The following is a 21,616-nucleotide window of genomic DNA, read 5'->3' as shown; positions in this document are numbered from 1 at the left end:
ACTCACGTCGCTGAGAGCAAGACCTGAGCTGAGATCAGGAGTTAGATGCTTAACCAACTGAGCCATCCAGGCGCCCCCCACCCCCCTTTTAAGTAGGGCTCCATGACCAACATGGGCTTTGAACTCACAATTCCAAGATCAAGGGTCGCATGCTCTACTGACTGACCAGCCAGGCGCCCCAATACTCTCTCCTTTGACCCTCATTTCCATAGGGAGTGTGAAGTTATTCTCACTCCTGGCAGACGAGCTTTTATTTTTTCTAGCAGCTCAGTAGCTATAGGTCTAAGAATGCAGGACTGGGAGGGGACCATGCTCTTAAGACACTTGTTACATCCCATGGGTAAATCTAGATGGAGGTATGACAAAGGACATATCTGATACCCAGTGCCAGATATGAAGGCATCTTTCTATTTGCATGACTGCTTTAGAAATTGTAAGGCAAGGTGGAGCATAAAGAAAAAAATTGTGCTTAGGAAAAAGGAATCATATATTGGTAGGCAAAGAAGGCTCCCAGTGGCCATGGTGAATTGTGCATGTTTTCTCCCGACTTGGTGATCTTCAGAGCTTCCCTGGTCTTATGGAGTGGTGGAACAGCAGGTATATTTTCCAGCTTTCCATAGGTGAAATCCCTCTGCCTTTCTAACTACCCACGCTGTAAGAATAGAGTGTGCTGGCACAGCTCTGGCAATCTCTGAGGAGTGGAAATAAGACTTTACATCTGCTAAAGTACTCTATTTTTTCTACCTACTGGCAATCCTAAAAGCAAGTTCACTTACCTTTGAAGTCTGGTCTTTGCTGCCATCATCAACCACTATCACCTCATAAGTGAATGTAGGATCTTGCTTCTGCAAGAAACAAAAATGAAATACCACAATTTGGCATAAATGTCATCAAGAATTCTGATAAAATTGCAAGGAGTTTAAATAACAATTGTTTTAGTGTGATACGTATAAACATGAATATGAGTAAGTGTACAAACCACATAAAATAAAAAGGCCAAGAACCAAAAGGAGGAAAGATGCTGGACAGGAGCAGAAGGCAAACACGAACTGAACATCCGTGAGTGTGTCGTCACCTCCCCCCCAACCCCCCATCAAATCGGTGGGAGCAGCCAGGTGCTTGTGGTGCTAAGCACTTCTGAGAGACGCTACAAATGTGTATGAGAAAAAAGTCCGTGAGGTTGGAGGTTAGAACATGTAATTCTAACCTGGCTACACTATTTCTTAGCCTTATGATCTCCTGGCCTGTTTTCTCATCCATGTGGTTAACACACATCATAGAAGAGATAGAAGCCTCATATGTAATAAAGGCTCCATTCCCTCCCTCTTTTACTTTTTCTTTTTTAAAGATTTTATTTTTAAGTAATCTCTTCATCCAACATGGAGCTTGAACTCAGAAATCAAAGATTAAGAGTCACATGATCCACTGACTGAGCCAGCCTGGTGCCCCTTTCTCCCTCTTTTCTTTAAACTCAAGTTTTGAATGTGGCCCCCTCTCTTTTAATGAATCTTCTATCTTCCTTTTACATGTAAAGCCTAAAACCAAAGTAAATCAAAACAAGGAATTTTCTTAAAAAAAAAAAAAAGAACCAGCCACAAAGCTCATTTGTTTCCTTAAACTCTCCAAGAAGATTCCAATAGCAGCTAATCTGATTAGATATAAAACAAGGACACATATTACTTTTCTTCTCCTCATGCGGGGAAAGAGAAAATAAATGAGGGGAACTCCTCTGAATAATAAAGAAAAACAAGAATCATTTCACTCTCATTTTAAGTATTTTTTTCAAATAAACATCTTTTTAAAAAGTCACAAATGGGCGCCTGGGTGGCTCAGTTGGTAAAGCGACTGCCTTCGGCTCAGGTCATGATCCCGGAGTCCCTGGATCGAGTCCCACATCTGGCTCCCTGCTCAGTGGGGAGTCTGCTTCTCCCTCTGACCCTCTCTCCTCTCATGCTCTCTCTGTCTCTCAAATAAATAAATAAAATCTTTAAAAAAAAATAAAAAGTCACCAAAGTAAAAAGATCATCGTGTGACCACACAAAGTCTGCAGACATATTCAATTTTAAATACATCACCAAGCAAGAAGATAAAAAGTGGGCGGGAGGGTCCATAACAAATTTCAGCTTTCTGTTTGTTCTGGGTTCACCCACCTGCTTCTGGAGGCAGGGAGCCACGTGCTGGGCTTGCTTGCTAACACCTGATAGCAGGCAGCAAGCTGAGCATGGGAGGCCCGGTGACCTTGATGACCCAGGCTTGGCTGGCACTGCCCCTCAGAGAGGATCTAGCCTGCAATCTACAAGTTGGTGATCTAGTCTAGTTTTAATTAGAGACACCATATTGAAAGAGAAAACACGATACCTGTCTCTCCTCTAGATAGCCCAGAGCTTCATCCATCATTACAGGCACTTAAAGAAAAAAAAAATGTATGAAAAATTGCTTTTGAAAACAATTTGCCAAGGCACCAAGCATGCAGTTTACATATGGAAAAAGTCTGAATGGTCTAACAGGTCCCTCTGGGACTTCTCCTTCAGTGGCCTTTCCCATCTGGAAGGTCTGTTTTCTGTTCACATCTGGCTTATTGCTTCTCTAGAACACTTCAGGCCTATGACTTCATGATGCTGACCCTATCCTTTACAGCTAGTATTTGTTTCCCCTCTTATGAACTATAATTTCCCCTCTTATGAACTATGCACTCACCATAGCCCACATCTATTAACGTTCTGGCAAAGACAGTAAAGTCCATACTTTAAATTTCCTTTTCTTCCCAGTGACCCCTTACCCAAAAAATGAAATCGGGCTTACACCGTTTTTCTTCATTGTATGAAGGCACGACAACAGAGAGCCGTTTGGTAGGTGAGTCCCAGATGCTGGGCAATGTTTCCTTCTGTCCTCTGGCATTTAAGAAGAACCTCTCTTCTTCATGTTGATGGAGGTGTGGCATTTTTGTAGCAGTTATAAATGCAACAAAGGAAATCTAAAAGCAGGATGTTAACAAGAAATTATGCTATGTTCACTTTTTTTTTAAGATTTGTTACATAAGAATACATCATTTCTGTGGTGTTTTTTTTTTTTTTTTTTTGGTGGAATATTTACTCTCAGTTTTTAATCCATTAACAGTGGTCTGGAGGTGACACCAAAATTCAAATCCCTTACTTAGGAACTCATTATTGTCCTTTCTTCCATTGGTAAGGAACTAATGCCTTAGGAGGCTCCCTGTCTCTTCCCACCTGTCATCTTCAGGCCTCTGTCATCCTAGATCTAATAGGGAATAGTCACTACAGAAGTACAATCCACTCTAAGATGCCCTGAACCCCCAATCCCTGGCAAACACACTGTGAGGTGCCATTCCTACTTGGAGCCTATATGTGACAGAGAATAAGTTCACAGTGCAGGTGGAATGTATGGAGTGAGGGCGGACCTCCCATCTAGGACCAGACTGACCCAGGGTATGAAAGGAAGACCCCTCTATCCCCATAGTAGGGACCAGTAATGCTTAAGAATATTCTTGACACTTATCCCAGATTTGAATTCAGAATACATTATTTTTTGAAGTAAAGTATCAAACTTGTAGGCTCTGGCACCATTCACTACTAACATTAGATAGCCCCCTTCCATATTTATTTGGGAACTAGCTTTGGAAATAACCATTCTTTGTAACATTGTTTCTAGTGGTACACTTTCTGCTTTTAAAATAGTCAATTCACAAATTTTTAGAATGCTACTCATTTTTAATGTGGTGACCATTTATAATATTCCATCGGGTACATACTGAAATTGAATTTGCTTTGATTAGTAGGAGCATGGAGGCAGTATCCTGACTAGTGGTTAAGAGTTCCTATTCTGGGGCGCCTGGGTGGCTCAGTCGTTAAGCGTCTGCCTTCGGCTCAGGTCATGGTCCCAGGGTCCTGGGATCAAGCCCCGCATCGGGCTCTCTGCTCCGCGGGAAGCCTGCTTCTCCCTCTCCCACTCCCCCTGCTTGTTTCCTCTCTCGCTGTGTCTCTCTGTCAAATAAATAAATAAAATCTTAAAAAAAAAAAAAAAAAAGAGTTCCTATTCTGCACCCCAGTGTCCAGATATTGTGATTTCTAAATTCAGTTTCCTACTGAAAGGAATCAGTGCTCTTTGTAAGATGCCAGAGAATCATCTCATTATTTTGAAAACTTGCCTTTTATAAAACTTACCTTTTATATATGAAAGATATTTCAGAGTAATTGAATAGCTGAGAATGAAATTTTTTTCATTACAGAATTCTAGGTAATACATGAAAAAGGAATTATACAATTAGAATCTGCACTTTGCAACCCCCAGAGAAATATGGATTTAGGTTGACAAACTATACAATTGGTGAGTCAAGCTAACAAAATTTCTGAATCCCTGGATCCATCTTAACACCAGAGAAAATCAGATATTACAAGCCTTCCGATATAAGAGGAAGTATTCAGCATCAGTCACATACTTTTTTTTTTTTTTTAAAGATTTTATTTATTTATTTGAGAGAGAGAGAATGAGAGACAGAGAGCACGAGAGGGAAGAGGGCAGAGGGAGAAGCAGACCCCCTGCTGAGCAGGGAGCCCGATGTGGGACTCGATCCCGGGACTCCAGGATCATGACCTGAGCCGAAGGCAGTCGCTTAACCAACTGAGCCACCCAGGCGCCCAGTCACATACTTTTTTTGATTAAAAAATTCAAACATGCATTTGATTAAGTCTCTAAATGTTACTACCAGTTTATAGGAAATTCAGGGGACAGAGTAAGGTGTTAAAAGTTTCCAAGGGGATGCAATCAATAAAATCCAGAGTGTGAGAAATTCTACAGGACAAATGACCACTTATTAAAGACAAGGGAAAAAAAGAAAACAAAAAAAAGGACAAATTGTTACAGATTAAGATACCTGAGACATCAACACAGTGCTAAGTGTGTGTGAATGCTTAATCGAACAAATGACTATACTAAAACATACATGAGGCATCTGAACTGACGGGATGTTTGAAATCATTGAATAATGGTTAAAATTTTTTAAGAATCCATTATAACTTTATTATGGTTACATATAAAAAGGGGTGTCTTTAAAGATAAATGTTGAGGGTTTACAGATAAAGTGTTAGATCTTGGATTTGCTTCAAAATAATTCAGAAAGGAAGTGGGGTGAGGAAGAGTATGTATGGAAAGTGGATATATATGAAACTAGGTTTTTTTTTTCTTTTTAATAATGATTTCCTGCTCTGGCATTTTAAACAAATGAAGGTCCACTAGCTGTGTGACATTTTTATACATAATATACTTAATATACATAATATAATTTTCATATGTACATACACACTCTCCAATCTCAGTCTCCTCATCAAATGAAGCTAATGATGATAACATTTATGTCAGCATTGTTTTAAAGATACACAAGATAACCCCTGTTAAACACTGAATACAACACCCAGCATATTATAAGTCCTCTATAAATGGTAGCTCTTATAATCACTTCAAGCTAGTGGGATCAAATACTTGCAGTACACCCTCATAATGCATCCATTTAACTCTGTGCAACAGAGATTTAACAAGCAGATTCAATCTAGGATTCTGTCAAAATTCTGCCCCACCAACAACCTGACTTGCTCAAAAACCTGAAAAGACCCCTTTCTCACCCAGAAACAAATCACTGAAGAAGTCAGGACACACTGGTTTTTCTCTATTAAATTGCTTCTACACTGTGAGTTTGCAAACCTGGCAAGATGGAAGAATGGCCTTCCTAGCAGTGCTATCTAGGTGGCCCATCTGGGTGTCGAGGAAGCTGAAACCTCTCCATGTACGAACTGGATGGCAGGCTATTTCCAAATTATATGGGAGAAAGCTCACTTGGCAAACTGTCTATTACTAACGGATCAGCAAGTGTTTACAATGTTTCTACTTCCAGAGTAATGGCAAAGAAAATCCGAGTTTGAATTCTATTGTACTGCCTCCTTTAGAGGCAGCGAATATAGGATGTTTAATTTGGGGACGTAACGACTCCGACATATGGTAACACTAGGCCTGTGTGTCTTGGTCTTACTGTGTCGCTACTGATCTTCTGGATCCACTGATTTATTCCGATCTGTAACAGATGGTTCTCGTCAATGCTCTGTCACCACCTTCTATCTGCTTAACCACATCAGGAAAAGGATGAGTCCTGAGGGCTCAAGACCTTGCCGGGTGGAGCTGCATAGGCTGCAGATCCGGGAGGAAGTCTTGGAGACTGACAGGAAGCCGGGACTGACAGGGCGGGTGGACAGAGGTCCGGGGACCATGCGACGAGTGGAGACTGGGTGAGCACGTCCCACAGTGAACAAAAGTACAAGGGTCTGGGCACAGAGGGAGGTAAAGCTCCGAAATAAAAATAAAGGGAAGAAAGGGGGTGTGAAATTCTAGGAGAGGAAATCCTGGGGTCAAGGTTTGGGAGAAGGGATACGTCGAAGAGTGGGCTGTGCAGAGGGGAGGATGCGTGGCGGCCGAATCTCCAAGACCGCAGGGAGCCCAGGCCCGCGTCGGTCCCCCATCCCTCTCCTCACCAGTATCAGGGCTGCGGCCGCCAGCGCCACGCCGAGCACCGCCAGCTGCAGCAGGAGCCAACTCATCCTCCATGCCCAGGCCGCCGCCCGCCCTGCCCAGCACCTACACACATGCGGAAGCGCGGCCGCGCAGCCCCGCCTCCCGCCGGCAGAGGGGCAGCGCCGGCCTGGCGCCCGCCGCCCACACCGCCCCCTCGCGGCAAGGCGTTGCGTTCCACTGTAGGGTTGACAGAATCCGCAAGTAAAAATACAGAATGTCCACTTAATTCGAACTTCAGGTAAGCAGTAGACAGTTTTTTGACAGCCTTGTTAAAATAGAATTCACACACCATACAACCCACCCATTTAAAAGGTTTTGGGGGGCGCCTGGGTGGCTCAGTCGTTAAGCGTCTGCCTTCCGCTCAGGTCATGATCCCAGGGTCCTGGGATCGAGCCCCGCATGGGGCTCCTTGCTCAGCGGGGAGCCTGCTTCTCCCTCTCCCACTCCCCCTGCTTGTGCTCCCTCTCTCTCTCTGTGTCTCTGTCAAATAAATAAATAAAATATTTAAAAAAAAGGTTTTGGTATATTACACGAGTTTTTAAAAACTGTGATACAACATAAAATTTACCATTTTAACCATTTTAAAGGTACAGTGCACAGTGGTACTAATTATATTCACATTTTTCTGCATCCATCACCATTATCTATTTCTAAAACATTCTTCGCTGCCCCCAGCCCCTGGTAACAACTAATAACATGTACTATTTGGCGTATACTCATAGGGAAAAACATTACTTTGTTTATCTGACATTCAAATTTAATTGGATGTCCTGTATTCTGTCTGGCAACCCTACCTAGGAGGAAGGTGGGGAGGCCTTGAGCCACAACACAGCCTACAACACAAGCGGCTCCTTTGGAGCCCGCTCCGGGGGCCTGCAAAGTGTAACCTGGTGCGGATAATGAGCACACAGAAAGTTTACGTAATTCTCCAGTGACTGAGCAGGGAGTCCTTTACTTGGGAGGAGGCAAGCCCAGGGCCCAGCCTAAGATGGAGGCGGGAAAAGGACGCGGAAACTTTGGAATAATGCTCCACACTCAATACTCAATTCTTGGCAATAAGGTCGGTTTTCTCTTAAACTCCTGAACTACCAGACTGTTTCTCAAGAGACACACTCTCTTTCCCAATAGCAGATTCGTCAAGACGCATCCAAGGCAAAGACGCCTAGACGCGAGCGGGGCTAGAGGCACTCGGAGCAAAGGCGGGCCGGGAACCAGCCCCCCCCGCCGCGCCCAGCCCTTTGCGTCTGAAGCAGCGGGAAGAGGCGCGGGCGTCCCTGTCGAAAGTTTGGAGGCGGCGTAAGCGCGCGGCCCGTGAGGCGCACGCGCGCGGGCGGGAAGATGGCGGCCGGGTTCAAGTGAGTGTTGGCGGCGGGCGGGCTCGTGTTTGTACTCTGGTGGTTGGAGGCTTCCTTTAACCCTTCGCTCGGATATTTCTCACCTGGAGGCCACCCTGCCAGAGTCCCATTTCTTTCCCTCACGGCAGCAGGCGACGGGCGGAAGGACCTGGAGGTGGTCGGAGTGAAAGGAAAGGGGGCTTTTTCTCCGCAGTGAGAGGGGAGATGGAAGGGACTGTGTAGAGTTCAGTACCCGCGGCAAGCGCCTGTGGCCTGGTGTAGTGGACTTGCGGCCCCGGGGGACACCGTTGTAATCTTTTACAAAAGTGTTGGGTCAGAACCCCAGGCCACCTTGTGCTTCCTCTCCTCCGTGATTTATTTCTAAAAGGATTGTGCCTTCTTCGGAAGGTTTTACTTTAGCCTTTTTTGTGCCACTCTGGTGAAGCCTGTAGATTTTTGTTCTCAGAGTCAAGTTTTTAAATGGATAAAGTACATAAGATTTCAAAGGAAAATAATTGTATTGACGCAGTTATCTTTCTTTTTGTATAAACGCCGAGTTCTTGATACAGTGATATATACGTGCTCTTTGAACAACATTCTTAAACTCTAGTGGGGAGTCTGTAACTTAAAACTCCTGGAATTCCAAGTTAACGAGTACGAGTCTTCACGTAAGCTTCGACAACTATAAAGTAAAAACGGAAACATTTAATCTCTGTGGTTGTTAAAGTTGCAGGTACTAATATTTTATAAAGGTTTATTGCCCACAATCATAATTGAAGAATATGCTAAATTTCAGTTACAGGATAGTGAAAATAAAGATGTAATTTTTTCCTCTTAAGAATCCCTGCTTCAGAGCGAAAGTGACATTATTATTTTAGCAACTGGATTAATTCTTTTAAAGATGCCCAAAGGCTTTGGGCTCCAACCTGTAGTTGTTTAAGGTAGAGTTAAGGACAGCAGTTGAGTGTGATTATTGCTGCAAGAGTACCTCTTTTTAGTAGTTATATGTGGCAACATAAACGTCCAGAATTCACGAAAGAAACTTAGTTTCAAATTGGGGAGATTTATGCTGCATCATCACACTCCTAAGATCTTTGCCAGTTTTTGGATTTATGTTAAGATTCATTAACTTACCTCAGATATATTTTTAACATGTTTCAGAACTGTGGAACCTCTGGAGTATTACAGGAGATTTTTGGTGAGTAAAGGTGGTTATGTACAGGTTGTACCTTTTGGTAACAGTATCATGTGCTTTTCAAATTATATGAATTAACGGGGTTTAATGTGTTTTCCCTGGTGTGTGTAAAATATAAATGTAGATGTAATTTACTTTCATGTAAATTTATTTAGAAAGAGAACTGCCGTCCTGATGGAAGAGAACTTGGTGAATTCAGAACCACAACTGTCAACATAGGTAAGGATGTTTTGAGTTCTAAAATAGAATGCTGAAGTTGCTTCAGACTTTCTCGTTTTTTTCATGTATTTTATTTGCGATGTTTTTTAAATTCACTATTGTTTCAATTGTCATGTTCTTCTTTTTAAATGTTAAAGTAACTGTAAAGTGTTTTCCTCCCTTTCTTCCTTCAAAACCTCCAAGACATGGTTTTCTTATATCTTACACTTACTAAACTTTCTGTTGGAAACACAAAATTTTCCAGTGTAACCTGTATGACATTCTTGAGTTTTAGCCTGAGCCATTTAAACAATATTTGAGCCAAATTCTACCATACCTAAGGGAATCCAGTGATTTTGTGTCAAGAGATTTTTTTCTGTAGGACAGTTCTGTGACCGAATGCAAATGATTCAAATTCAAGAATAGGTGAATAATTCCTAAAACACTAATTTTAAAATAGTAACATCATTTAAAAAAGACTTGAGCTAGGAATAAATTTTCATAAGCAACTGAGATATATAGCAACATAAAATTTTATGTAGAAAATGAAAACTTTCCATGGACTTTTTCATTTTATTATCTTTTCAGGTTCAATTAGTACTGCAGATGGTTCCGCTTTAGTGAAGCTGGGAAATACTACAGTAATTTGTGGAATTAAGGCGGTAGGTTTAATATGTTACTGAGATTCGAATTACCAAATTAGCTTCATGTTCTTATTAGATTGTAATTTACACCTATATTTCTGTTGATCAGGCAGTCAGGTGTCAGTTTTTAGTATCCTTCATTTCCTAAAATGACCCAAGTCCAGTGACTCTTAATTTATGAACATGCATCAAATGGGCTGAAATGAAACCATTTAAAAAATCCTCACTACCTTTAATTTTTCAAGAATTTGGTTGTTATTGAGATTTTTGGTGACATCCTTTTATCCAGTGATAGCATTTAATCTGTGCAAATAATGTAGAAAATTAAGACTGCTCCCGAGAAAAGCTTGAGGGAATAAGAGCCATTGTTTACTGAGTACCTTTTATGTTCCAGGCACCTTAAATTAGATGCTTTATTACAGAATTACCAGTTTAATCATGAGAACAATCAGTTGAAGTATAATTTCTGTCTTCTGTTTTACATGAGGTTCAGTAACTTGTCCAGGAACATAACTAGAACTTAGATATAACTTTGACTCCAAAGCTTGTGCTTTTTTCACTATGTTGCACTGCGAATTACTTAAAGTAACCTAAGTTGAGATTCTTCCTCAGGGTGATAAAGCTGGGGTGATTATCTGACAATATGATCTGAGCACTTAATTGTGCCACCTTTTATGCTGGGGACATTAACAGTATCTCATTTGACCCTCATTAAGAATCCCTTAAAAGTAGGTCATATTAAGTTCTCATTTTGCAGATGAGAAAGTTGAATGGTAAGAGGTTCTATGATTTGACTAAAGTCCTTCAGACAAAAAAAAGTGTGGGTCTGACATTCAAACCAGGTCAGTGAGTCCCAGGCTTTTGCTCTTACCACTTTATCACTTCCTAAGTCTGGCTGTGTAAGGATCACCTTGGGTTTAAATTCAGATTCTTTGCTACTAAATGAGAGGAAGAAAATCAATTACTATATTTTTTAAAAGAGCCCCATATAATTTTGGTTAGTAGCACTAGAATGTAGGCAACTAAGCTATGCTGCCTTTTTAACCTTGCAGACCTAATATGAGGATTTGTGCCAGTGTCCTTATAGCCCAGTAGGACTCCCTACCCTAATAAGCACAGTAGATGGCTAAGATGGTCTTTGCTGCAGGTTTCTATAACTGATTGCTAAGCTGTCTTCACAATTATCGAATAGCTTCTTTGAAACATTTGTTTGCTTCTCTAGGAATTTGCAGCACCACCCACAGATGCCCCTGATAAAGGATATGTTGGTAAGTTAAATGGTTTTTTTAATTTTAATACAAATACTTTAATAACACATTTAATGATAATATTGTAGTCCAGACCTAGTAGCTGAATTGAAGAAAATGTAAAGATTCAGAAATATATTGGAATGAAGCAGATTCCTGAAAAGTTTAGTTAGAAGATAGCCTAATAAGCAAGATAAAGAGAATTTTGTAACATTTTCAGCTTTGATCAGTTGTTTATGCATTCAGATGTCATCAACCAAGAAAACAGAATCTCTTAGGAAAGGGTTGTAATCACAGACTTTTGTTTCCATAAATATTCATTTATACCACTATGCAATTTTCTTCTTGCCTTGGACCATCTTTTCTTTATGGTAGGTGCCAACATTTTAAAAATTTCTGTATGGTAGGTACCAACATTTAAAAAAAAAGGTTTTTTTTAAAAATTTTAAAAAATCAGTTGGGTATGAGTACAAAGGCTATCTGCTGTTAGATTGAGGTATATTGGAAGAAATCTTATTTTTTTCTGAAGGATTTGGGGATTGAAGCCTTCCTTAATAGATGCTTTTTATATTTTTGGTATTTGTGTGGAAAAAAAAAAAGTTGGAAATAGATTTTATCTAAGCCTGAGAGTATTACAAAGACCAGAAAAGAAATAATTGGTGTATTACAATGCTTTCCACTTGGCAAATCCTATCTATGGCTACAGTCACCTTTGCAGTGGATTGAGAATAAAACTTTCATAAACCAGATGTGAAGTTTAGTTAATAGCTGCAGAGTGTTTCTTTCAGTTCCTAATGTGGATCTACCACCTCTGTGTTCATCGAGATTTCGGTCTGGACCTCCTGGAGAAGAGGCCCAAGTGGCTAGCCAGTTCATTGCAGATGTCATTGAGAAGTAAGATCATCCTGATAACATCTATCATTCATCTTCATAGTTTTTGACATTTAATTTATTGTGCTTTATTATTAAATCAAGTTCACAGATAATTCAGAAAGAGGACTTATGCATTTCTACAGGAAAGGTAAGATGAATAAAGAAACTATGAGGTTTTATTAATTCTGAATTGTTTTTTAGGGGAAGAGAACAGGGAAGTTAAACCAGTGGCCTTAAATATGAATGTCTTAAGATGGAATTTATTTTTTAAAAAATCTAGCTTACTCTGTAACTATCTAAATAAACCGTGTATTTCATAAAAAAAAGTTTTGAGTAATTTATTACCTAATTGGGAGCTACTTTTTAAGCTGAGGTAACTTTTTTCCGGTTTCCAACAAATAATTCAGTCAGTTGTTTATTCCATATAGATTAGTATCTGATCAGCTGATGTGTTTAGGGTAAATCGACACTATACATTTTAAGTCTAAAATTTAGAACTAAGTTGACTAGGACCTAGAGGCTTTTGTTATTCGATTATATACAGATTTATTAGCATTGTAAAGCCTAGCCATTTCATATATTAAGGTTTCTGTGGGAAAGTATGTTTTGCACTTCATTTAGGACTTCCAAAAGCATTTCTTTGATCTGCTAACTTAGCAAGAATGCAAATTCCTTCTATATCTGTAGCTCTCAATGGAAATCTAGATGTCACTTGTCAGCTTGGTAGTTAAAAGCCAGCTTTTTTTTTTTTTAAACCAAACCCGTCTACTTTGTTGGTTATATACTTTGTAGAGTTTATTTTAAGTTTTTGAGCCTTGAAGATCATCATGCTTGTCTAACCAAGGATTCTGTGGTTTGTGAGTTGAAACAAATACCATGCTCTACCCACCAGAAGGCCTTTAATTTACACTTTGTGTAAATTCTGTTTTAGCTTTCTTGGGTTCTGTACTGTGATATCATTTGCCTTGACTATGATGGGAACATCCTGGATGCTTGTACATTTGCCTTGTTAGCAGCTTTAAAAAATGGTAAGCAACCTTAATAAAAGGCACCATTCCTTCTGTCAGAATACTCAGTTTTGTTAAACTTTGTATCAAACTTTTTAAAGGTTTTTGTTAATATTAAGTGATCATTCATCCGTTTCTAAATTTAAAAAGTTTATTTCCACTAAATTTACCTTAATTACCCTAATTTTTATATTTATTTTTTAAAAAATATTTTATTTATTTATTTGACAGAGAGCACAAGTAGGCAGAGTGGCAGGCAGAGGGAGAGGGAGAAGCAGGCTCTCCGCTGAGCAGGGAGCCGGACGTGGGACTCGATCCCAGGACCCTGGGATCACGACCTGAGCTGAAGGCAGCCACTTAACCGACTGAGCCACCCAGGCGCCCCAATTATTGGTCCTAATTAAAAAAAAAAATACTTCTAAAAAATTTAAAGAGGGAAAAGTGAATTAATAAAGCATAGAAACCTGTATTTGTTACAGTGACTTACTTCACATTTTTGCCTTTTTCTAGTACAGCTGCCAGAAGTTACTATAAATGAAGAAACTGGTTTAGCAGAAGTTAATTTAAAGAAGAAAAGTTATTTGAATATTAGAACTCATCCAGTTGCAACTTCCTTTGCTGTATTTGATGAGTAAGTTAATCAGATGTATAAAAAAATTATGTAATTAAGGTAATGGATTGTTACTCAGCTTTCTAACTTTTCAGGAAATGCCCACAGTGACTGTACATCCTAGTTTGCCCTGGACACCTAGGTTTATAACTGTTGTCCCTGCAGAATTATTAGCTAAGCCTCATACTTTCAAAACCATCCTGATTTGGATGATGAATTTTGTGTTCTGTTTCTTGGTTTTCTTATTCCTGTGTAATGTTAATTATTTCACAGAAGATTTACCTTAGGCTGCCTTCTTTAATATATTCATAAATTTGAAAGGTAAAGATTCTTACAAGTAGTAGAATGTTAGGTTGCTATTAACTTTTCTGGTTTCCCACCAGTTCTGTCCTAGGGCTTAAATCTGACATCAGTACTGTTCCATGGATTGATAATTTATATTTTTCTTGTATTTTAAATAGCACTCTGCTCATAGTTGACCCTACTGGAGAGGAGGAACATCTGGCAACTGGAACCTTAACAGTAGTAATGGATGAGGAAGGCAAGCTATGTTGTCTTCACAAACCAGGCATGTTTCTTTCTTTTTTTTTTTTTTTGCGAGAGAGAGAATGAGAGACAGCATGAGAGGGAGGAGGGTCAGAGGGAGAAGCAGACTCCCTGCCGAGCAGGGAGCCCGATGTGGACTCGATCCCGGACTCCAGGATCATGACCTGAGCTGAAGGCAGTCGCTTAACCAACTGAGCCACCCAGGCGCCCTGTTTCTTCCATTTTAACCCTAAACATGTAAAATAAAAACTTAGTGTGAGCTTCTTTGTATTAGGGAGGGCCAAATGGAATGTGAGAGGTTTTACTGTTAACTGCAGTTTCTTTGTTATCTCAAATTCCTCACTTTTTTATATTGTCTGCCAGTGGTTCTTAAACTTATGGTATGCATCAGACTCACTTGGCAGGGCTTGTTAAAACAGAATTTGCAAATCTTGAAAGAGTCTCACTGGCTTACATTATTGAATTTTTTGTATTATAACTTGATGTTGATTTTTTTTTTATTTTTTTATTTTTATTTTTTATTTATTTATTATTTTTTTTTAAACAAGTAAAATAACAGACATTTTAAAGTGTTATCACAATAATTTTTCAGGTGGAAGTGGGCTGACTGGAGCTAAACTTCAGGACTGTATGAGTCGAGCAGTTACCAGACACAAAGAAGTAAAAAAACTGATGGATGAAGTAATTAAGAGTATGAAACCCAAATAAACCACCACATTTTCAAAACGGATTTGTAAAAACTGTATTTGTTACACTGTGCACAAACCTTTTATACTAAATAAATATCAAACTACATTCTTCAGAAAGATGTTTCTAGTATTTCTTAGGTCACTTCCAGATGTAGTATGTACAGTGAAACCATTTTTAAAAAGCAATGACTTAGGCAAACCAACCCTAATGGTTCGTTAAACCATTTCCCTGTTTTTAATGAAAAATCATAGGGTTGTGCTTTTGTATAAAGTTTGTACATCTAGCAATGTAAAATACTGACACATTTAAAAAAACAAAACCAAAAAATGAAGTAGAAACTCAGAATCCTTTGATTCAATGCTCTTATGCTTTTAAAAAAGAGAAAAAAAAACATGACTCAGAATTTTGGAGTGGTTGGCGTGCCTCTCTTCATTTTACTTTTTGACTGGCTGCCTGTATGCCGATGACGATGTAGCTGAGCTGTTTGTGCTGCTGCTGCTGCCATAGCCATTTGATGCTGCAAGAATCGCAACTGCTGCAAAAGGGAGGGGAAAAAGAAGTCAAGTTATGTTAAATGTAGGCAAGTATGGAAAGGTGCTTTTCCTGAGAGATGAAAACAACAAAACTGAAAGGGAGAAAGCACCAAGATAACAAAAAGGGACTATATCACACTGAGACAATGCACAGTCAAACAGCACCAGTGGCACAGAAGCCTGCTGCTGAGGGCTTTAAAAACGGGTTCTTGGTAAACTTCAAAAATATTTGTTACTTTGCCCTGCCAGTCTATACTGTAGTAACTCAGCAACTTCAGTTACTATTTTGTTGTATGATAGTTTATAGCAATATAAAACCACCCTGCATACCAAAGATAGTCAACTATAATATGCAGACTTCCTACAATCATGGAATAACATTTTTCTAAAACAGATAGAGGACATTTACTAATAGGAACACTGCTATACTTGCCTTTCTCTGCAGTACATTATCAAAAAGTTAACCATTGGCATTTTCAACTGTCTCTGTTGCAAAAAATACTGGAAACTACAAAATGTATGTTAATGTGCCACCAGCACTTCATGTAAGATTTTAAATTAGGAAGAGTATGGCTTAAATGTACAAGATCTGTTCAGTGCTCCAAGTTGACTGGCTAAAATGTCAGACTTTTAAGTAAAATTTGCTAAATTATTTACCTACTATTGTATAGTCTTAAAAGACAGTAAAATAAAACTAGAGTAAGGTATGCTGAAGTACTTTTGGAGCAGAGTATCTTTAAAAATGTAATCAGAGTGAAGTTGCTGGATTACTTGTATCTGTTGCTGCTGCTGTTGAAAGGCAGAGGAGAGCTGGAATCTCTGCTGAGGAAGGCTTTGCTCAGGTCTGTTCTCGGCAGAGCCAAGCTGAGACAACACTACAGAGAGGAGAAGGGGAAAGCAGGCCAGTCAAAAAGTTTGAAAGCTACCAGGGTTAGAAAAGGACAACACAGAAAATGAAATAATAGAAAAGTTATCAGTATGATTAATCTTAAGTATCAAATCACAGACATTTCAGAATAAATTTAGTATAGTCTCCTGTTAGTTGAGGGTACCACTGATTACAGAACCTCCTGGATATGAAAGGGAAGGGAGTGCCTGGGTGCCAAAGCACTGTATCCCTTTTCTTCCACACAATGAAATTTGATACTAGTGCTGTTTTGTTGAAAAGGCTTTCTTGCAAAAATGTAAAATACAGTATGTTGTTTTAAAATCTAATCAATGAAGTAAGAAAGGGAGGGGGAGAAGTCCAAACTCCCGTTATGACAAAACTGATGGACAAATGCTTTAAACAAAAGATGCTGCAATGAGTTTCAGACTACACTACTAGCCAACAATGGTGGTGAACTGAGACTTCAATATTCTATTTCTTTTCAAGCTGAGGGGGGCCAGAGTAATCAGTTTAACCCTCTCAATGTACAGATGAAGAAATTCCAGGCCAAGATGGTCTGAGTGATTCACTCAAAAGTAATTATTGACAGGTCTAGAGCTAGAAACATTCTCATGATTTTTCAGCCTAGAATTCTTTCCACTAAAATGTACAACAGCCACTTTAGAAGATTTTTAACTTGAGTGTAAAGGTTTATGATCACAAATTTCCATTTGGAAATTCACAAGCTCGAAGTACGGCATTATGTTAAGACCCTGATTATTCTAAATTCAGACACTGGGAGTTGTAGAGCTATGACAGTAAGCCCAGTGATAATTCACAATGTTGACACTGTGTTCACTCAATCCTCAAACTCTATCATAGCTTACTTATACATGTGGCTTAGTGACTTTAATTAAATGTAAAGTTATAATTACTGTCTTTAAGTGACAAGGTATCTTCATTAATGGTAAATCTTTGGTTCGCCATTTACTGCTGGAAGTGGTGAGCAGTCATTTAGTATAATCTCATTTTTTTTTGACAAATGATAAAAGTGGCTTATAAAAGTTATGCTGACCAGTCTTGATTTTCATGCAATTGCAAGCTACTACAATGAGACCAAAGACATGCAATCAAGAAAAATGCAGTCTCAATAACCCAGGAGAACTAAGATTTAACAGCTTTGGTAGCTTCCTAGTAAGTTGGATAACTGTATAAAATTTTACCAACTGTAATGTGAGGAAAACCCAACTGCTATTAATATATGTAGGTGAAAACATTTTTAATCAACTGTCAAATTAACAAAAAAAATCTCAGGGCCATCAACCAACTTAATAGTTCATGCATTAAATAGAACCATATTTTTTCCTCAGTTACTGCTCCTAAGAGAAGGAAAAGAAATAATTAAAATATTGAGATCCCTATGTGATCAGTTATTTTTAGTAAATTCAACATATGAAGGTATAAAGATACCAACCAGCTGCCTGTGATTGCATAAAACTTCCTACTCCAGCAAGGTTAATAACAGCAGCGTGCTGAGCAGATAAGGCCTGTTCTTGACTGGTTGAACCTTGTTCAGAACCCTGAATAAAAAAAAAAAATACATGACTGTACAAAAAGAAAAACAATTTTGAGTTGGTGAAAATTTTTTTCCCCTGGTATGAGGAAAAATACCAACATTAGATTAGGTCTTGTAAAAAGAGTAACAAAGTGGGCCCCTGGGTGGCTAGTTGGTTAAGTGACTGCCTTCGGCTCATGTCATGATCCTGGAGTCCCAGGATGAGGTCCCACATCAGGCTCCCTGCTCGGTGGGGAGCCTGCTTCTCCCTCTGGCCCTCCCCCGCCTCTCCTGCTCTCTCTCAAATAAATAAAATCTTAAAAAAAAAAAAAAGTAACAAAGTGTTCATGGACTGGAAATTTCACATAGTAAAGATGGTAAAGTCACTTTCAAAATGACCTACAGGTTCAACTCAATTCCTCTAAAAATCCTAACAGGTTCTTTTTTTCCTCTATATCTATAGACAAGATGATTCTAAAATTTAGATGGAAAAGAAAAAGATCTAGAACAGCTAAACAGTTTTGAAAACTAAAATGGGAGGAATCACACTGCCTGATTTTAAGACTTACTATATAGTCTACACTTATCAAGACAGTGTGGTACCAACACAGGGATAGATACACAGATAGGTGGAAGAGAATAGAGAACACGGAGAGCCATGGAAATACATCTTGACAAAGGTGCAAAAGTAATTCAACTGATTAAGGTTGGCTTTTTCAACAACTAGTGCTGTAGCAACTTAACACCGATCCCTTTCGCCCCCTGCCAATAAACCTTGACCTAAGCCTTAACGTTAACCTTATACAAAAATTAACTGGAAATGGATCACAGATGTAAATGAAAAGCTACAAAATTGTTAGAAGACAACAAGGAGAAAATCTCTGGGCCACAGGGCTAGGTGAGGCATTCCTAGACAACACATAAGGCATGATACATAAAAGAAAAATTGATAACCCAGACTTCATCAAAACTAAAAACTTTCACTCGGAAAAAGACATCCTTTGCTACCACCTAAAACAGTGTTTGAAATAACATTTTAGTAAATAACATAAGTCAAACATTTTTCAAAAGTTACAAGACCCTTATCTTGAGAGGATTTCCCTGGATATTGATTTAAAAAATGGGCAAGAGGACCTGAGTAGACATTTCTCCAAAGAAGATATATAAACAAACAGCAAATTTATGAAAAGATGTTCAAAAGCATTAATTAGGGAAACGCAAATCACAATGAGCTATCACCTTACATTCATGCGGATGGTAGGCTCCAGAAAATAACAAGTCTCAAAACTTGTCAGGAATATGGAGAAACAGAAACCCTTGTGCCCTGCTGGGGAGAATGTAAAATGGTATACCCATATGGAAAACAGTACGCAGAACCTTCAAAAAATTAAAAATCCCACTCCTGGGTATTATCCAAAAGAACTGAAAAGCAGGGACCTGAAGAGCTGTTTGTACACCCATGTTCATAGCAGCATTATTCATCACAGCCAAAAGATGGAAGCAATCCAAATGTCCATCGAAAGATGAATGAATAAACAAAATGTAGTATATACATACAATGGAATATTATTCAGCCTTAAAAAGTAAGGAAATTCTGACACACACTAGAACATGGAAAAACTTTGGGGACATTATGCTAAGTGAAGTAAATCAGTCACAAAAAGACAAGCACTGCCTAGAGTAGTCAAATGCAGAGAAACAGAAAGGAGAATGACGGTTGTCAGGGCTAGTCAGAGAGGGAAATATGGAATTACTGTTTAATGGGTAGAGTTTCAGTTTTGCAAGATGAAAATGCTGTGGAGACTCGTTGTCTAACAATAAAAATATACTTAACATGCACACTTAAAATGATGAAAATGGCAGATTATATATTACATGTATTTTACCAAAGATGGCAAATTATGTATTACGTGTATTTTACAATTAAAAAAAAAAAAAGTGCAAAACAATTTTATATCCAGCCAAGTAATCCTTCATGTGTTTAAAGAGAAACTGTTTTGCATGTGCCCTTCCTGAGAATCTACTAGAGGATGAGCTTTACCTAACCAAGACTTAACTGGGGAATCTTTGTGAACTGAGAAACTCTGGGGAGTGAGACCCAAGAATCACTATTGTCAGTTCCCAGATAATCCCAAAGTGTAGCAAAGGTTCAGAAAAACTTGTAGTTCCTTCTCCTTTATTTATTTAATTTATTTATTTGACAGAGACGGAGAACACAAGCAGGGAGAGTGGGAGTGGGACAGGGAGAAACAGACTCCCCACTAAGCAGGGAGCCCGACGCGGGGCTCGATCCCAGGACCCTGAGATCATCACCTGAGCCAAAGGCAGACGCTTAACCAACTGAGCCACCCAGGCGCCCTCCTTCTCCTTTAATTTACTGCAGTTCTTATTCAATTTCATTATGTTTAACAATATACAAATATTTATTTGTGTCTATCTTCCCTTTGCCCTAAGCTTCATGATAATAGGGACATCTCTGTTCCAACAGAGACAAAACACTGCAAACAGAAGGATGATGACATGCAAAAAATGCATGGGCTATAGGAAGAGAAAAAGAATTTGAAATAGGCACCCAATAACTATCACTACTACTGATACTAAAAGCAGAACAGGAATTGTCTGTCTGAACTAAAACCATGCCAAATATGCTTGGGAAAAAAAAAAAAAGTTACAATTCTGTAATACAAAGCAAATGGAAGGCTGGAAGGCACATACCTGCTCCCCTGGCTGTTGCGGACTAGAAGTTGTAGGTTGCTGAGGCTGCTGTGGCGTAAACTGAGAGAGCTGCTGTTGTTGCTGCTGCAGAGTGTTAAAAATGAGTGAACCACCTGGAAGCTATTAGAGAAGAATTAGCTCTTTTCACATTATTTAAATTTATTTATTCCATAAACACTTTTAGAACATTCACTATGTGTCAGGCATTCTTCTGTGGATTGAGGAAACAGGTGGATAAAAACCACACCAAACCAATATCCCTGCCCTTAAAAAAAAAATCTTCTTAAAAACAATTTTTAATTGCTATTACTTCGGGCTCTCAAATATGTAAGTAATCTCAAACATCCATGATTCTGCTTAATAGTTAGCTATCCAAATGTACATACTACTTTTATTTAACTCTTCTTACACATCAGTATAAAATAGCATTAAATGCTTTACAAAGTATAAACAAGAAACTGGTGATAATCAGATATACATATTAAGAAAACTTCTCTAATTTGTTCTAGCTTTACCAAAAACCAGAAATGCATGGATTTTTATATAACACAGTAAGGAATTCCAAAGCTGTAATGGAAGTACATTAGATATCCGTATTTTTAGTTCAGAAGTACTACTTGCTGCTCTGTCATTCTGTACCTAAATTACTTCAAAAACCCCCAAACAAAAAAAAAAACCAAACACTTTTTAAAGCATCCAGAAAATTCCATGTTAAAAATTAAAACTATGGTTTTCAAATGCATCAGGAAATAAATGGTTTTTCCACTTATCCTATAGGGGTTTAAGCTATAGTAATCTCCCTTCATGCATAGTTTTGCTTTCCCTGATTTCAGTTACTACAGTCAACTACAGTCCAGAAGCAGATGATCTTCCTGACATGGTCAGGTCAAGAGTAGCCTAACACTACATCACAACACCTATGTCATTCACCTCACTTCATCTCATCACCTAGGCATTTTATCATCTCACATTACAAGAAGAGTGTACAGTACTCTGTACTTACTTTAAGAGACCATTATTTACTT

General features: G+C 38.8%; 3 protein-coding genes across 24 annotated transcripts in view; 1 reads left to right on the top strand and 2 right to left on the bottom strand.

Moving 5' to 3' along the window:
• Positions 1-6,693, bottom strand: part of ALG5 (ALG5 dolichyl-phosphate beta-glucosyltransferase) — a 36,623-nt gene extending 29,930 nt beyond the window's left edge. For 2 of the 3 annotated variants that reach the window (XM_045869326.3, XM_045869327.3), the window contains exons 1-4: positions 6,537-6,693; positions 2,803-2,974; positions 2,359-2,405; positions 777-845 (exon numbers count right to left, since the gene is read on the bottom strand). In XM_045869326.3, the coding sequence (XP_045725282.1) occupies positions 777-845; positions 2,359-2,405; positions 2,803-2,974; positions 6,537-6,602 (354 nt within the window). In that variant the 5' untranslated portion in view covers positions 6,603-6,693. Of the gene's footprint in view, positions 1-776; positions 846-2,358; positions 2,406-2,802; positions 2,975-6,536 lie in introns of those variants that run through there. The other variant, XM_054506307.1, reaches the window with a different exon arrangement.
• Positions 6,694-7,761: 1,068 nt separating this feature from the next.
• Positions 7,762-15,036, top strand: EXOSC8 (exosome component 8). The gene is made up of 11 exons (XM_045869355.3): positions 7,762-7,931; positions 9,072-9,108; positions 9,261-9,324; positions 9,892-9,965; positions 11,170-11,215; positions 11,983-12,088; positions 12,170-12,215; positions 12,999-13,095; positions 13,585-13,705; positions 14,146-14,252; positions 14,823-15,036. The coding sequence occupies exons 1-11, from the start codon at positions 7,915-7,917 to the stop codon at positions 14,936-14,938; spliced, it is 831 nt and encodes a 276-aa protein (XP_045725311.1). The 5' UTR covers positions 7,762-7,914; the 3' UTR covers positions 14,939-15,036.
• SUPT20H (SPT20 homolog, SAGA complex component) overlaps positions 14,948-21,616 on the bottom strand; it is a 39,836-nt gene continuing 33,167 nt past the window's right edge. For 12 of the 20 annotated variants that reach the window (XM_045869330.2, XM_064586173.1, XM_064586168.1 and 9 more), the window contains 4 exons: positions 20,592-20,711; positions 17,796-17,901; positions 16,225-16,328; positions 14,948-15,455 (listed from right to left, as the gene is read on the bottom strand). In XM_045869330.2, coding sequence (XP_045725286.2) covers positions 15,318-15,455; positions 16,225-16,328; positions 17,796-17,901; positions 20,592-20,711 — 468 coding nt within the window. In that variant the 3' untranslated portion in view covers positions 14,948-15,317. The remainder of the gene's footprint in view (positions 15,456-16,224; positions 16,329-17,795; positions 17,902-20,591; positions 20,712-21,616) is intronic. The other 8 variants (XM_064586171.1, XM_064586178.1, XM_064586172.1 and 5 more) reach the window with 4 other exon arrangements.

Source organism: Mirounga angustirostris, unplaced genomic scaffold, assembly GCF_029215605.1.
Source record: "Mirounga angustirostris isolate CCGP_5_RB_7025 unplaced genomic scaffold, mMirAng1.0.hap1 SCAF_3, whole genome shotgun sequence".
NCBI classification, from domain to species: domain Eukaryota; kingdom Metazoa; phylum Chordata; class Mammalia; order Carnivora; family Phocidae; genus Mirounga; species Mirounga angustirostris.
This window is presented reverse-complemented; position numbering and strand designations above follow the sequence as displayed.